The sequence below is a fragment of the Eubalaena glacialis genome, chromosome 1 (assembly GCF_028564815.1).
Source record: "Eubalaena glacialis isolate mEubGla1 chromosome 1, mEubGla1.1.hap2.+ XY, whole genome shotgun sequence".
NCBI classification, from domain to species: Eukaryota; Metazoa; Chordata; class Mammalia; order Artiodactyla; family Balaenidae; genus Eubalaena; species Eubalaena glacialis.
In genome coordinates, this window is record NC_083716.1 from 126857285 (window position 1) to 126875331 (window position 18047).

General features: G+C 40.3%; 2 protein-coding genes and 1 long non-coding RNA gene across 6 annotated transcripts in view; 2 read left to right on the top strand and 1 right to left on the bottom strand.

The window, feature by feature from the left end:
* The window catches only part of ACMSD (aminocarboxymuconate semialdehyde decarboxylase), an 87603-nt gene extending 72641 nt beyond the window's left edge, over window positions 1–14962 (top strand). The window contains exon 10 of one of the 2 annotated variants that reach the window (XM_061199455.1): window positions 14384–14962. In XM_061199455.1, the coding sequence (XP_061055438.1) occupies window positions 14384–14392 (9 nt within the window). In that variant the 3' untranslated portion in view covers window positions 14393–14962. Of the gene's footprint in view, window positions 1–9597; window positions 9684–14383 lie in introns of those variants that run through there. The other variant, XM_061199445.1, reaches the window with a different exon arrangement.
* Window positions 1–16045, bottom strand: part of LOC133097555 (uncharacterized) — a 130712-nt gene extending 114667 nt beyond the window's left edge. The window contains exon 1 of the long non-coding RNA XR_009702027.1: window positions 15942–16045. This is a non-coding gene — a long non-coding RNA (uncharacterized LOC133097555). The remainder of the gene's footprint in view (window positions 1–15941) is intronic.
* Window positions 16046–16189: 144 nt separating this feature from the next.
* The window catches only part of CCNT2 (cyclin T2), a 45842-nt gene continuing 43984 nt past the window's right edge, over window positions 16190–18047 (top strand). For all 3 annotated transcript variants that reach the window (XR_009700351.1, XM_061183395.1, XM_061183404.1), the window contains exons 1-2: window positions 16190–16368; window positions 17193–17274. Coding sequence is in view for 2 of the 3 variants with exons in the window: in XM_061183395.1 (XP_061039378.1) it covers window positions 16211–16368; window positions 17193–17274 (240 nt within the window). In the remaining variant the exon portion in view is untranslated. The remainder of the gene's footprint in view (window positions 16369–17192; window positions 17275–18047) is intronic.

The following is an 18047-nucleotide window of genomic DNA, read 5'->3' on the forward strand; positions in this document are numbered from 1 at the left end:
ATGCAGGGGACATGGGTTCGAGCCCTGGTTCGGGAAGATCCCACATGCCGCGGAGCAACTAAACCCATGTGCCACAACTACTGAGCCTGCACTCTAGAGCCCGTGAGCCACAACTACTGAAGCCCACGAGCCACAACTACTGAAGTCCACGCGCGTAGAGCCTGGGCTCTGCAACAAGAGAAGCCATTGCAATGAGAAGCCCACGCACCGCAATGAAGAGTAGCCCCCCCTCGCCACAACTAAAACAAAGCCCGTGGGCAGCAACGAGGACCCAATGCAGCCAAAATTAAAATAAATAAATAAATAAATAAATCTAAATTTAAAAAAATAAAGTTAAAAAAAATAGCAATGAAGTTTTCAATTAGGAGATGACATAACTAGAGCTGAATTTTGAAAAGATTCTTCTGGCCCTAAAACAATACTGCCCACACCCAGAATCTCAAAAATCTCTCAGGAAAATCACTTTTTCAGGCTTTTCTCACCCATGTTTTCTACTACAAGTACTTCTCCAAAACATACTCCTGGGGGGAAAAAAATCCCACCACTATCAGATTCCAAAGGACAACCATGCATAGTTATCCAAGTACTTCTCTTCATTGTACTCTACCCTTCCCCATATTTTCGATCTCCCCTAAAAAGGAAGTCAGCTCTAATTCAATTTATATTACCCAACCAGAAAACTTAAACCTATATTGATGTAAAAAAAATGATACAAATGAACTTAGTTACAAAACAGAAAGAAACTCACAGACACAGAAAACAAAATTATAGTTACCAAAAGGGAAAGGGGGGTGGCGGAAGGGATAAATTAGGAGCTTGGGATTAACATATACACACTACTATGTAGAAAATAGATAACCAACAAGGACCTACTGTATAGCACAGGGAGCTAAGCTCAATGTTTTATAATAACCTATAACGAAAAAGAATCTGAAAAGGAATATATACGTGTGTGTATGTGTGTGTGCGTGTCTATGTGTGTGACTGTACCACTGTGCTGTACACCTGAAACCAACTAACAAGCTAATCAACTATAGTTGATACTGTAAATCAACTATACTTCAATTAATAAAAAGTATATTCGAGATTGGTTCAAGATGGCGGAGTAGAAGGACGAGCCCTCACGCCCTCTTGCAAGAACACCAGAATCACAACTAACTGCTGAACAATCATCGACAGGAAGACACTAGAACTCACCAAAAAAGAAACCCCACATCCAAAGACAAAGGAGAAGCCACAGTGAGACGGTAGGAGGGGCGCAATCACAATAAAATCAAATCCCATAACTGCTGGTGGGTGACTCACAAACTGGAGAACACATATACCACAAAAGTCCACCCAATGGAGTGAAGGTTCTGAGCCTCATGTCAGGCTTCCGAACCTGGGGGTCTGGAAACGGGAGGAGGCATTCCTAGAGAATTAGACTTTGAAGGCTAGCAGGATTTGACTGTAGGACTTCGACAGGACTGGGGGAAACAGAGACTCCACTCTTGGAGGGCACACACAAAGTAGTGTGCGCATCAGGACACAGGGGTAGGAGCAGTGACCCCATAGGAGACTGAACCAGACCTACCTGCTAGTGTTGGAGGGTCTCCTGCACAGGTGGGGGTGGCTCTGTCTCAGCATGAGGACAAGGACACTGGTAGCAGAAGTTCTGGGAAGTATTCCTTGGCGTGAGCCCTCCCAGAGTCCGCCATTAGCCCCACCAAAGAACCCAGGTAACCTCCAGTGTTGGGTCACCTCAGGCCAAACAACAACAGGGAGGGAACCCAGCCCCACCCATCAGCAGAGGAGCGGATTAAAGTTTCACTGAGCTCTGCCCACCAAAGCAACAGCCAGCTCTATCCACCACCAGTCCCTCCCATTAAGAAACTTGCACAAGCCTCATAGATAGCCTCATCCACCAGAGGGCAGACAGCAGAAGCAAGAAGAACTACAATCCTGCAGCCTGTGGAACAAAAACCACATTCACAGAAAGATAGACAAGATGAAAAGGCAGAGGGCTATGTACCAGACGAAGGACCAAGATAAAACCCCAGAAAAACAACTAAATGAAGTAGAGGTAGGAAACCTTCCAGAAAAAGAATTCAGAATAATGATAGTGAAGATGATACAGGACCTCGGAATAAGAATGGAGGCAAAGATCGAGAAGATGCAAGAAATGTCTACCAAAGACCTAGAAGAATTAAAGAACAAAAAAACAAAGATGAACAATATAATAACAGAAATGAAAACTATACTAGAAGGAATCAATAGCAGAATAACTGAGGCAGAAGAACGGATAAGTGACCTGGAAGACAGAATGATGGAATTCACTGCTGCAGAACAGAATAAAGAAAAAAGAATGAAAAGAAATGAAGACAGCCTAAGAGACCTCTGGGACAACATTAAACGCAACAACATTTGCATTATAGGGGTCCCAGAAGGAGAAGAGAGAGGGAAAGGACCCGAGAAAATATCTGAAGAGATTATAGTCGAAAACTTCCCTAACATGGGAAAGGAAATAGCCACCCAAGTCCAGGAAGCACAGAGAGTCCCATACAGGATAAATCCAAGGTGAAACACGCCGAGACACATAGTAACCAAGTTGGCAAAAATTAAAGACAAAGAAAAATTATGGAAAGCAGCAAGGGAAAAACAACAAATAACATACAAGGGAACTCCCATAAGGTTAACAGCTGATTTCTCAGCAGAAACTCTACAAGCCAGAAGGGAGTGGCATGATATACTTAAAGTGATGAAAGGGAAGAAACTACAACCAAGATTACTCTACCCAGCAAGGATTGCATTCAGATTCGATGGAGAAATCAAGAGCTTTACAGACAAGCAAAAGCTAAGAGAATTCAGTACCACCAAACCAGCTCTACAACAAATGCTAAAGGAACTTCTCTAAGTGGGAAACACAAGAGAAGAAAAGGACCTACAAAAACAAACACAAAACAATTAAGAAAATGGTAACAGGAACATACATATCGATAATTACCTTAAACGTGAATGGATTAAATGCTCCAACCAAAAGACACAGACTTGCTGAATGGATACAAAAACAAGACCCATATATATGCTGTCTACAAGAGACCCACTTCAGACCTAGGGACACATTCAGACGGAAAGTGAGGGGATGGAAAAAGATATTCCATGCAAATGCAAATCAAAAGAAAGCTGGAGTAGCAATGCTCATATCAGATAAAATAGAGTTTAAAATAAAGAATGTTACAACAGACAAAGAAGGACCCTACATAATGATCAAGGGATCAATCGAAGAAGAAGATATAACAATTATAAATATATATGCACCCAACATAGGAGCACCTCAATACATAAGGCAACTGCTAACAGCTATAAAAGAGGAAATCGACAGTAACACAATAATAGTGGGGGACTTTAACACCTCACTTACACCAATGGACACATCATCCAAACAGAAAATTAATAAGGAAACACGAGCTTTAAATGACACAATAAACCAGATAGATTTCATTGATATTTATAGGACATTCCATCCCAAAACAGCAGATTACACTTTCTTCTGAAGTGTGCACAGAACATTCTCCAGGATACATCACATCTTGGGTCACAAATCAAGCCTCGGGAAATTTAAGAAAACTGAAATGATATCAAGCATCTTTTCTGACCACAACGCTATGAGATTAGAAATGAATTACAGGGAAAAAAACATAAAAAACACAAACACATGCAGGCTAAACAATACCTTGCTAAATAACCAAGAGATCACTGAAGAAATCAAAGAGGAAATCAGAAAATACCTAGAGACAAATGATAATGAAAACACGATGATCCAAAACCTATGGGATGCAGCAAAAGCAGTTCTAAGAGGGAAGTTTATAACTATACAAGCCTACCTCAAGAAACAAGAAAAATCTCAAATAAACAATCTAACCTTACACCTAAAAGAACTAGAGAAAGAAGAACGAACAAAACCCAAAGTTAGCAGAAGGAAAGAAATCATAAAGATCAGAGCAGAAATAAATGAAATAGAAACAAAACAATAGCAAAGATCAATAAAACTAAAAGCTGGTACTTTGAGAAGATATACAAAATTAATAACCATTAGCCAGACTCATCAAGAAAAAGAGGGAGAGGACTCAAATCAATAAAATTAGAAATGAAAAAGGAGACGTTACAAAAGACACCGCAGAAATACAAAGCATCCTAAGAGATTACTACAAGCAACTCTATGCCAATAAAATGGACAACCTGGAAGAAATGGACAAATTCTTAGAAAGGTATAACCTTCCAAGACTGAACCAGGAAGAAATAGAAAATATGAACAGACCAATCACAAGTAATGAAATTGAAACTGTGATTAAAAATCTTCCAACAGGGCTTCCCTGATGGCACAGTGGTCAAGAATCCACCTGCCGATGCAGGGGACACGGGTTCGAGCCCTGGTCTGGGAAGATCCCACATGCCGCGGAGCAACTAAGCCCATGCTCCACAGCTACTGAACCTGCGCTCTAGAGCCCGCGAGCCACAACTACTGAACCCGTGCGCCACGACTACTGAAGCCTGCGTGCCTAGAGCCTGTGCTCTGCAACAAAAGAAGCCACCGCAATGAGAAGGCTGCGCGCACCGCAACGAAGAGTAGCCCCCACTCCCTGCAACTAGAGAAAGCCCATGCGCAGCAACAAAGACCCGATGCAGCCAATAAAAAAATAAATAAAATTAATTAATTAAAACAAAAATTTTTTTAAACAAACAACAAAACAAAATCTTCCAACAAACAAAAGTCTGGGACCAGTTGGCTTCACAGGTGAATTCTATCAAACATTTAGAGAAGAGCTAACAACCATCCTACTCAAACTCTTCCAAAAAATTGCAGAGGAAGGAACACTCCTAAACTCATACTATGAGGCTACCATCACCCTGATACCAAAACCAGACAAAGATACTACAAAAAAAGAAAATTACAGACCAATATCACTGATGAATATAGATGCAAAAATCCTCAACAAAATACTAGCAAACAGAATCCAACAACACATTCAAAGGATCACACACCATGATCAAGTGGGATTTATCCCAGGGATGCAAGGATTCTTCAATACACGCAGATCAATCAATGTGATACACCATATTAACAAACTGAAGAATAAAAACCATATGATCATCTCAATAAATGCAGAAAAAGCTTTTGACAAAATTCAACACCCATTTATGATAAAAACTCTCCAGAAAGTGGGCATAGAGGGAACCTACTTCAACATAATAAAGGCCGTATACAACAAACCCACAACAAACATCATTCTCAATGGTGAAAAACTGAAAGCATTTCCTCTAAGATCAGGAACAAGATAAGGATGTCCATTCTCACCACTATTACTCAACATAGTTTTGGAAGTCCTAGCCATAGCAATCAGAGAAGAAAAAGAAATAAAAGGAATCCAAATTGGAAAAGAAAAAGTAAAACTGTCACTGTTTGCAGATGAGATGATACTATACATAGAGAATTCTACAGATGCCACAAGAATACTACTAGAGCTAATCAATGAATTTGGTAAAGTTGCAGGATACAAAATTAATGCACAGAAATCTCTTGCATTCCCATACACTAATGATGAAAAATCTGAAAGAGAAATTAAGGAAACACTCCCATTTACCATTGCAACAAAAAGAATAAAATACCTAGGAATAAACCTACCTAGGGACACAAAAGACCTGTATGCAGAAAACTATAAGACACTGATACCAACAGATGGAGAGATATACCATGTTCTTGGATTGGAAGAGTCAATATTGTGAAAATGACTATACTACCCAAAGCAATCTACACATTCAATGCAAGTCCTATCAAATTACCAATGGCATTTTTTACAGAACTAGAACAAAAAATCTTAAAATTTGTATGGAGACACAAAAGACCCCAAATAGCCAAAGCAGTCTTGGGGGGAAAAAAGGGAGCTGCAGGAATCAGACTCCCTGACTTCAGACTATACTACAAAGCTACAGTAATCAAGACAATATCGTACTGGCAGAAAAACAGAAATATGGATCAATGGAACAAGATAGAAAGCCCAGAGATAAACCCACGCACCTATGGTCAACTAATCTATGACAAAGGAGGCAAGGATATACAATGGAGAAAAGACAGTCTCTTCAATAAGTGCTGCTGGGAAAACTGGACAGCTACATGGAAAAGAATGAAATTAGAACACTCCGTAACACCACACACAAAAATAAACTCAAAATGGATTAGAGACCTAAATATAAGGCCAGACACTATAAAACTTTTAGAGGAAAACATAGGCAGAACACTCTATGACATAAATCACAGCAAGATCCTTTTTGACCCACCTCCTAGAGAAATGGAAATAAAAACAAAAACAAACAAATGGGACCTAATGAAACTTCAAAGCTTTTGCACAGCAAAGGAAACCATAAACAAGACCAAAAGACAACCCTCAGAATGGGAGAAAATATTTGCAAACAAATCAATGGACAAAGGATCAATCTCCAAAATATATAAACAGCTCATGAAGCTCAATATTAAAAAAACAAACAACCCAATCCAAAAATGGGCAGAAGACCTAAATAGACATTGCTCCAAAGAAGACATTCAGATGGCCAAGAAGCACATGAAAAGCTGCTCAACATCACTAATTATTAGAGAAATGCAAATCAAAACTACAATGAGGTATCACCTCACACCAGTTAGAACGGGCATCATCAGAAAATCTACAAACAACAAATGCTGCAGAGGGTGTAGAGAAAAGGGCACCCTCTTGCACTGTTGGTGGGAATGTAAATTGATACAGCCACTATGGAGAACAGTATGGAGTTTCCTTATTAAACTAAAAATAGAATTACTATGTGACCCAGCAATCCCACTACTGGGCATATACCCAGAGAAAACCATAATTCAAAAAGACACATGCACCTCAATGTTCATTGCAGCACTATTTACAATAGCCAGGTCATGGAAGCAACCTAAATGCCCATCGACAGGCGAATGGATAAAGAAGATATGGTACATATATAGAATGGAGTATTACTCAGCCATAAAAAGGAACAAAATTGAGTCACTTGTAGAGACGTGGATGGATCTAGAGGCTGTCATACAGAGTGAAGTAAGTCAGAAAGAGAAAAACAAACATCATACATTAACACATATATGTGGAACCTAGAAAAATGGTACAGATGAACCGGTTTACAGGGCAGAAATTGAGACACAGATGTAGAGAACAAACATATGGACACCAAGGGGGGAAAGCGGCGGTGGGTGGGGGTGGTGGTATGATGAATTGGGAGATTGGGAATGACATGTATACACTGATGTGTACTAAATGGATGACTAATAAGAACCTGCTGTATAAAAAAATAAATAAAATTCAAAAATTCAAAAAAAATGTATATTCAATCACTTAAGATTAACTTAATTGAAATAAATACCCACTTCATATTTTTTTAGCTTACAGACACCATTCTGAGGCTTCTTTACAATCAAAATTGAACAAAAGTGAATTGAACTCTTCATTTCTGAATATAAAACACTACGCACTTTTATTAGGTACCTAATAAAAAATTTTGTTTATTTTTGAAAAGTCAATACATGAACATGTTAGAAGAGTTCAAAAATATCAAATTCAATGTGTGTCTCCCAGTGGGAACCAATTTTACCTGTTGTGTGTATATGTGTATTCTTGTAAAGAAAATCTATACAAATATGTTCCTATAAAAGGGTTTCATCTTCAAGGAATTCACGGAAAAGACTCTGACAAGTACAGGTTTCTGGTAACTGACTATACTGCTGAACTGAATGAATAAGCATTTTCAGAACTCTAATGGAAAACTGATGAATTCATAAAAGTGCTAACAAAAGATCAAGATGAAAAAAAAATTAATTACATGGGACTGAGTGAACTGATGAGGATGATTATAATTTCTGTGACTTTCTGTTTGAATAATAAAAAAAAAAACCCACAAGGACTCAGAGGCAAAAAATATACAAATCAATTTTCACTGCAAAGTAAAGGAGCTGTTACAGTGGACGATTACTGGACTGAATGTCAATATTATGACACAGTATGAGTGTGTTTTGTGTTTGGTAATTGCAATCATTGTTGCTTTTGTTGTGGTCATCCATATACAATGCTTGGTGTCAGTCTATTTATCTCTTGTAAAAATAAAATACAGTGTGTGTGTGTGTGTGTGTGTGTGTGTGTGTGTGTGTCGCAGAAAATAAACAAATTAAAAGAAATTCTATAATCATACAAGCACTTACATGTACATATTCCTTTGTTCATTTTACCCAAACAGTAGTATCTTCCTTTTTTTTTCCTACTTAATACCTTGGTGGTCCTTCCACATAAAAGCTGCCTTTTTTTTTTTTTTTAAAGGTATCCTTTTTAATTTTTATTTATTTTTAAAATAAATTTATTTATCTATTTTTGGCTGCGTTGGCTCTTCATTGCTGTGCGCGGGCTTCCTCTAGTTGCAGGGAGCAGGAGCCACTCCTCGTTGCGGTGCACAGGCTTCCCATTGTGGTGGCTTCCCTTGTTGCAGAGCATGGGCTCTAGGCACGCGGGCCTCAGCAGTTGTGGCACACGGGCTCAGCAGCTGTGGTGCACGGGCCTAGCTGCTCCGCGGCATGTGGGATCCTCCCGGACCAGGGCTTGAACCCGTGTCCCCTGCACTGGCAGGCGGATTCTTAACCACTGCACCACCAGGGAAGACCCTGCCTTCTTTTTATACCAGTCTATTTTAAGTTGATAACTTAAGTTTGGATGCATTATAGAACTCTGTATTTTTATTCCCTCTCCGCCAATGTTTTATGTTTTTGATGTCACAATTTACGTCTTTTTATCTTGTGTATCTCTTAGCAAAGTATTGTAGTTATAGCTTTTTTTTACTACTTACGTCTTTTTATCTCATACAAGCTTTGTAAGTGATTAACCTACCACGTTTACAACTTTAAATTATTCTGATTTTTACTGCATATTTACCTTTCCTAGTAAGATTTATACTTTCATATGTTTTCCTGCAACTAATTAGCACCCTCTTGTTTCAGCTTAAATAAGTCCTTTTAACATTTCTTGTAAGGCCAGTCTAGTGGTGATGAACTCTGTTAGCTTTTGCTTGTCTGGAAAACTCTTTCTCTCTCCTTCAACTCTGAAGCATAGCTTTTTTTGGTAGAGTATTCTTGGTTGGTAGCTTTTCTTCTTTCAGCACTTTGATGCCTTCTTCTTTTTAAGAGCTGACTAGTATTTTATTGCATAAACGTATCAAATCATCCAATCCTCAATTCATGGACAGTCATACTTCCAAGCTTTTGCAATTATAAACTACTACTAAGAATACCCATACGATATATGATGTCAAACATCTTCTCATATGTCTATTTACCATCTGTATATCTTCTTTGTGAAGTATCTGTTCAGATCCTTTGCCTATTTTTAAATTGGGTTCTTTGTTTTCTTACTGAGTTTTACGAGTTCTTTGCATATTTGGGATACAAGCCCTTTATTAGATATGTGTTTTGCCAAGACTTTCTCCTTGTATTTTCACTATTAACAGTGCCTTTCACAGAGCAGAGGTCTTTTATTTTAATGAAGTCCAACTTAATTTTTTCTTTCATAGATCATCTTTTGGTGTTGTATCTAAAAACTCATTGCCTATGACAATAAAATGGACAAACTGGAAGAAATGGACAAATTCTTAGAAAGGTACAGTCTTCAAAGACTGAACCAGAAAGAAATAGAAAATATGAACAGACCAATCACAAGTACTGAAATTGAAACTCTGATTAAAAATCTTCCAACAAACAAAAGTTCAGGACCAGACTGCTTCACAGGCAAATTTTATCAAACATTTAGAGAAGAGTTAACACCTCTCCTTCTCAAACCACTGCAAAAAACTGCAGACAAAAGAACACTCTCAAGCTCATTCTATGAGTCCATCATCTCCCTGATACCAAAACCAGACAAAGATATCACAAAAAAAGAAAATTACAGGCCAATATCACTGATGAACACAGACGCAAAAATCCTCAACAAAATACTAGCAAACAGAATCCAACAACACATTAAAAGGATTATACACCATGATCAAGTGGGATTTATCCCAGGGATGCAAGGATTCTTCCATACACGCAAGTCAATCAATGTGATACACTATATTAACAAACTGAAGAATAAAAACCATATGATCATCTCAATAGATGCAGAAAACGCTTCTGACAAAATTCAACACCTATTTATGATAAAAACTCTCCAGAAAGTGGGCATAGAGGGAACCTACCTCAACATAATAAAGGCCATATACGATAAGTCCACAGTAAACATCATTCTCAGTGGTGAAACACTGAAAGCATTTCCTCTAAGATCAGGAACAAGACAAGGATGTCCACGCTCACCACTTTATTCAACATAATTTTGGAAGTCCTAGCCATGGCAGAGAAGAATAATAAATAAAAGGAATCCAAATTGGAAAAGAAGAAGTAAAACTGTCACTGTTTGCAGATGACATGATACTATACATAGAAAATCCTAAAGATGCTCCCAGAAAACTACTAGAGCTAATCAATGAATTTGGTAGAGTTGCAGGATACAAAATTAATACACAGAAATCTCTTGCATTCCTATACACTAACAACAAAAGATCAAAAAGAGAAATTAAGGAAACAATCCCATTTACCATCACATCAAAAAGAATAAAATACCTAGGAATAAACCTACCTAAGGAGGCAAAAGACCTGTACTCAAAAAACTGTAAGATACTGATGAAAGAAACCAAAGATGACACAAACAGATGGAGATATACCATGTTCTTGGATTAGAAGAATCGATACTGTGAAAATGACTCTATTACCCAAAGCAATCTACAGATTCAATGCAATCCCTAGCAAATTACCAACAGCATTTTTCAAAGAATGAGAACAAAAAATGTTACAATTTGTATGGAAACACAAAAGACCCCAAATAGCCAAAGCAATTTTGAGAAAGAAAAATGGAGTTTGAGGAATCAGGCTCCCTGACTTCAGACTACCTACAAAGCTACAGCCATCAAAAAAGCATGGTAGGGACTTCCCTGGCAGTCCAGTGGTTAAGACTTCGCCTTCCAATGAAGGGGGTGCGGGTTTGATCCCTGGTCAGGGAGCTAAGATCCCACATGCCTTGGGGCCAAAAAACCGAAACATAAAACAGAAGCAACATTGTAACACATTCAATAAAGACTTTAAAAATGGTACACATTAAAAAGAAATAAAAATTTTGTTATAATTTAAAAAAAAGAAGAAAAAAAAATGGTCCACATTAAAAAAAAAACTTGGGGAAAAAAAAAGCAGCATGGTACTGGCACAAAAACAGAAATATAGATCAATGGAACAGGATAGAAAGTCCAGAGATAAACCCATGCACCCAGGGTCACCTAATCTATGACAAAGGAGGCAAGAATATACAATGGAGAAAAGACAGTCTCTTCAATAAGTGGTGCTGGGAAAACTGGACAGCTATACGTAAAAGAATGAAACTAGAACACTCCCTAACACCATACACAAAAGTAAACTCAAAGTGGATTAAAGACCTAAATGTAAGGCTTGCCACTATCAAACTCTTAGAAGAAAACATAGGCAGAACACAAATCGCAGCAAGATCTTTTTTGATCCACCTCCTAGAGTAATACAAATAGAAACAAAAATAAACAAATGGGATCAAGTAAACTGAAAAGCTTTTGCACAGCAACGGAAACCATAAACAATACAAAAAGACAACCTCAGTATGGGAGAAAATATTTGCAAACAAAGCAACCAACAAGGGATTAATCTCCAAAATATGCAAACAGCTCATACAGCTCAATATCAGAAAAACAAACAACCCAATCAAAAAATGGGTGGAAGATCTAAATAGACATTTCTCCAAAGAAGACATACAGATGGCCAAAAAAAGCACATGAAAAGATGCTCAACATCACTAATTATTAGAGAAATGCAAATCGAAACTACAATGAGGTATCACCTATCACCGATGATGGCCATCATCAAAAAATCTACACACAATAAATGCTGGAGAGGGTGTGGAGAAAAGGGAACCCTCCTACACTGTTGGTGGGAAGGTAGACTGGTACAGCCACTATGGAGAACAGTATGGAGGTTCCTTAAAAAACTAAAAATAGAGCTACTGGGGACTTCCCTGGTGGTCCAGTGGTTAAGAATCTGCCTTCCGGGGCTTCCCTGGTGGCGCAGTGGTTGAGAGTCTGCCTGCCGGTGCAGGGGACACGGGTTCGAGCCCTGGTCTGGGAGGATCCCACATGCCGCGGAGCAACTGGGCCCGTGAGCCACAATTACTGAGCCTGCGCGTCTGGAGCCTGTGCTCCGCAACAAGAGAGGCCGCAGTAGTGAGAGGCCCGTGCACCGCGATGAGGAGTGGCCCCTTCTCGCCGCAACCAGAGAAAGCCCTCGCACAGAAACGAAGACCCAACACAGCCATAAATAAATAAATAAAATTACAAATAAAATAAAATTAAAATGAACTAAAATTAAATAAATAAATAAAAAAAAAAAAAAAAAAAAAGAATCTGCCTTCCAATGCAAGGGACACGGGTTCAATCCCTGGTCGGCGAACTAAGATCCCACACGCGTGGGGCAACTAAGCCCGCGCACTGCAACCAGTGAGCCTGTGCACTCTAGAGCCTATGTGCCACAATTAGAGAGCCCACGTGCTGCAACTACTGAGGCTGCACACTCTGGAGCCCACCACAACTACAGTGAAGCCTGCACACTGCAACAAAGAGCCCACGCCGCAACGAAGATTTCTGCATGCTGCAACGAAGATCCTGTGTGCCGCAAACAAGAACTGCCGCAGCCAAATAAATAAATAAATATTTTTAAAAAATAAAAATAGAGCTACTATATGACCAGCAATCCCACTCCTAGGCATATACCTGGAGAAAACCATAATTTGAAAAGATACATGCACCCCAATGTTCATTGCAGCACTATTTACAGTAGCCAGGACATGGAAGCAAGCTAATGTCCATCAACAGAAGAATGGATAAAGAAGATGTGGTACATATATAACAATGGAATATTACTCAGCAATATAAAAGAACAAAATAATGCCATTTGCTGCAACATGGATGGACCTAGAGATTGTCATACTGAGTGAATTTAAGTCAGACACAGAAAGACAAATATCATATGATATCGCTTATATGTGGAATCTAAGAAAAGGGTACAAGTGACCTTACTTACATAACAGAAGTAGAGTCACAGATGTGGAAAACAAACTTAGGGTTGCCAGGGGACAAGTGGGGTGGGGGAGGGATGAGTTGGGATTGACATATGCACACTACTATATATAGAATAAATAACTAGAGGGGACCTGCTGTACAGCACAAGGAACTCTGCTCAATTCTGTAACGGCCTATATGGGAAAAGAATCTAAAAAAAGAGTGGATATATGTATGACTGATTCACTTTGCTATACACCTGAAGCTAACACAGCACTGTGAATCAACTATACTCCAATAAAAATTAAAAAAAAAAAAACCTCACTGCCAAACACAAGGTCACCTCCATTTTCTCCTATGTTATCTTCCAGAGGTTTTAAAGTTCTGCACTTTACATTTAGGGGTATGATCTACTTAGAGTTAATTTTTGTGAAAGTTGTGAGATCTGTGTCTCGATTCTTTTTTTTCCATACACATGTCCAGTTGTTCCAGCACTATTTGTTGAAAAGACTATCTTCTCTCAATTGAATTACCTTTGCTCCTTTGTCAAAGATCAGTTGACCATGTTTGTGTGGATCTATTCCCAGGCTCCCTATTCTGTTCCACTGATGTATGTGTCTATTCTTTTGCCAGCAAACGCTGTCTTTGGTACTGTAGCTTTGAGGTCGGGTAAAGTCAGTTCAGCTTCTCTGGTACTGTGTTGGCTATTTTGGATCTTTTACCTTTCCATATAAACTTTAGAATCGATTTGCACATATCTACAAAATAACTTTCTAAATTTTTTTATTGGGATTGCATTTGAATCTACAGATCAAGTTGGGAAGAACTGACATCTAATGATACTAAATCTTCGAATCCATGAACCCAGAATATCCTTCCACTTATATCTACTTTGATTTCCTTAATCAGAGTTTTGTTGTTTTCTGTATACAGATCCTGTACATATTTTAGATTCATACCTAAGTATTACTTTTTGTAAATGGTATTATGTTTTTAACTGCAAATTTCAATTATATGTTGCTGGTATACAGGAAAGCAATTGACTCTTGTATATTATAAACCTGCTATAGCCACTTACTAGTTCCAGTTTTTTTAGTACTCTGAGATTTTCTACATGAACAATTATGTTATCCGTGAACAAAGTCAGTTTTATTTCTTTCTTCCCAATCTGCTTAGCTTTGATTTCCTTTTCTTACAGGACTTATAATACAACGTTGAAAAGAGCAGTGACGGGGACATCCATGCCTTAGCAGGAAAGCTTCTAGTTTCTCACCATTAAGTATGATGCTAGCTGTAAAGTTTTTATAAATGTTCTTCATCAAGTTGAAGAAGTTCTCCTTTTTTCCTAGTTTGTTAGAGCTTTTATCATGAATGAGCGTTGGAGGTAGACACTTTTTAAATGCTGCTTTAAGTCAATCTATCCTGGAACTTCTAAGCAGCCTAAGATGTGAGGCAAGGTAGGTAAGAAGCTAGACAACCGTTCATGATAGCTGCCTACCAAATCAACAGCTCAACACTGTGGCCTGACGGGGGCAGGCAGAGCCAAGGTATATTAGTACCTTGAGCATGGGAGCCCCGAAACAATGACAAAAGCCTGGAGATATAATCAAGAACTCAATGAAAAGTAGTATTAATTGCTTTCGAAGTATGACTTCCTGCACGTATACACTACTATGTATAAAACAGATAACTAATGAGAACCTACTGTAGAGCACAGGGAACTCTTCTCAATGCTCTGTGGTGACCTAAATGGGAAGGAAATCCAAAAAAGAGGGGATATATGTATACTTATAGCTGATTCACTTTGCTGTACAGCAGAAACTAACACAACATTGTAAAGCAACTATACTCCAATAAAAATTAATTTAAAAAGGAATCCTGATATAACAATGCAAAAAAAAAAAGTATGTCTTCCTGTACGCTGTATCTTTGGCAAATAGCTAAAATTTAAAACTTAGCAACTTTATTCACACACATTAGGCGCTCCTGGCTCAGAGCCAGAGACCCACCGACTCCCAGTCTGCAAAATTTCTTGCATGGACAGGATAAAGAGTTAATCAATAGATATGTGCGGTGTTACCATATTAAACACTGATAACTTTTTAACTCAGTTCCTTTTACACTATCTGCTTCTCTTTAACCTTCTCTTTCAAATCACAGAGTGATTTGAAAACACACTACAGATAGGGACTCCAAACCTAGTTTAGAAAGTCAGCTCCTCTGGTTGCTAATCAAATAACCTTTGGCAAGCAATTAAAAAAAAAAACCCACGGCCTGCGTGGTCGTAGGATTCAAACGAGATAATGTAGGAAAAAAGAACTGAAGTGCGGTACAAACGTAGGCGGGGGGGGGGGGGGGGGGCGGGGGAAACATTTCTTATGCACCCTTTCCCAGGTAGGTCCTTCCCAGAGCCGCCCGTTGGGCGGAGGCTGTCCGTCGGGGACTTGGGAGTCGGGAGCCTACGAGACTGCGCAGATCGACGCTACAGGAAAATAGAGGATGTGGCGCGCGACTGCGACAGAGGAAGGTTCTTCTCTTTTTTCAAGCGCCGCCGGACTCCCGGCCCAAGAACCAGCCGGGATTTCAGAGCACACGCCCAGGCCCCACGGCGCAGCCGCCCGCCCGCTCGCTCGCCCGCGTCTCTCGCCACCCGACCCGAAACCAGCCTCTTCTCGCCTCTCCTCCCCGCCCTTCTCCCAGCCAATCCTAGACCCGGCATGCACCGCGCCGACCTTTCCCTTCCAGCCTACCCCCACCTTTGGGCGCCTCCAAATGACAAGCGGCGCGGAGCATTGTGGTCCCGTGCGCGAGAGCGAGGCCCGGGGCAGGAAAAAGAAAGCAAAAGACTAGGGCGAGCCGGTAGGGCGGCCCCCCGCGCACGCGCACGGGCGGCGGCGGTGGTGAAAAAGGGCGGTGCGTGGTCTACGGCGAGCGGAGTGGGGCGGGGTCGCGCGGCCTTGGCTGGGAGTCCGCGAGCTGGGAGGGGCGGGGGGTGGGTGAGGGAGCGGGCGGAGGAGGAAGTGTCATGGCGTCGGGCCGTGGAGCTTCTTCTCGCTGGTTCTTTACTCGGGAACAGCTGGAGAACACGCCGAGCCGCCGCTGCGGAGTGGAGGCGGATAAAGAGCTCTCGTACCGCCAGCAGGCGGCCAACCTCATCCAGGACATGGGACAGCGTCTCAATGTGTATCCTTTCCTATTTTTGGCCCTCCGCCGCTCACGCCCTGTCCTCCTCACTACTCGCCCGGTCGCCGGGCCTGGTGCCCCGCGAACATGGCGCCGCCACCTCGGTCTTAATTGGGCTTCGGCCGCGCCGTAAGGGAAGACAGGCTCGGGTTCTGGAGGCTCCGAGCGGCCGGCGGCGGAGGAGGGGAGGAGGAAGGGAGTCCGGTGAATGCGGGCCGGGAGGCTGCGTTGTGTAATCTATTTGGGGCCGCGCGTGGTGACGGCGGGGGATGGGAGTGCCGCCCGGGCGAGAGGGAAATCTTAGGGATTATCGCAGAAAAGAGGCGGCTGCTTCTACTTCTAGTCCGAGAAGGGGTTGAGAGCTAGGAGGGAGATGCTGAAAGGCGTAAGTGTTCTCTGCAGCCTTTCCCCGCTCTCCTCGCCGGTTTGATGGCGGTTCTCTTGTACCTTGGGAGCGCACGGGACGTCTTTATGTTCTTGGCATGGTTTTGCATGGGTGCGCGCGCGCGTTTCAACTGTTTGATTTTGGGTTTAGTCGTAGCCATTGATAAATCCTTCCTGGGCTCGCTTAATAGCAGTATTGGAGTGGAATGCTCGGCGTTTGTTATTATTCCTGCTATTTAATCGGTGTGGAGCTTTTTCGATCCGCCAGCCCCCACGCCACCATCCTGTGGGTATTTAGTTCCTTATTATTACAGTTTGGGGATTGGTTTTGAGTGAACGGGGGCCTTGGAAAAGAACCGTAGATCGGGAATTTTCCTTCAGAATTGTTTTGGAAAAGAGATCTTGTTTTTCTCCGATATTTCCTAAACGTTACGTTCCAGCTCTCAGCTTACAATAAACACTGCGATTGTTTATATGCACAGGTTTTACATGCACCATTCTTTCACCAAATTCAATAGAAATGTAAGTACTGTTTTATTATCTGTTTTTGAAACAACCAAATTTTAAGATATAATCGATATGCAGAAAAAAGTTGGTCGTGGATTTTACTATTGTATTTAATGTTCTAGGTTAACAGTGAAGGTGAATCGCGTGATAAACATTTTGCTTCAAATGCGGGGTTTCTGGTTGGTTGGTTGGTTTTTTAATTTGTGTTGACAAGCTGCCAGGCGCTGTGTCAGGCTCTGCCAGGTCTTTTGAGCTAAGAGATAAATCAGAAGCATTTCTTTTCTCAAAGAGTATTTATTACATTGGTATTCATTCAAATTTTATACTCAACATTTGAACAATTTATATGTACAATGTAATTGTAGAAAACCCAGTCATTCTGTTGTACATCTTAATTGTATTGGACTCATATTGCTTCAAATACTGCAAATTGGGCTTAGTTTAATTGTAACATTGTTTTCAAATGACCCTGTGAAAGAGTTAAATGTTTAGCAGAAATATTTCATTTGCTAACACAATTTAAGTTGTAAAACGTTCTTGTTTATCACATTTTAGCATTAGTTGTCTACTTAAATTTTTGGTGGTTTGAATGGTGTCTTGCTTCAGAAATACTACGTCAGAGGTGTGTCTGTGTATGTACAATTAGTTTGAAGTAAACGTTGCCTTCCAATACTAAAGTACTGATTTGGAACATATTCTGTAAATTTTGACAAACTGAGTAGTGGCGTTTAGTTGAAATTTTCATTTTAAGTTATGAAAACGGCACTTCGGTGTCTGTTCTTTTCAGA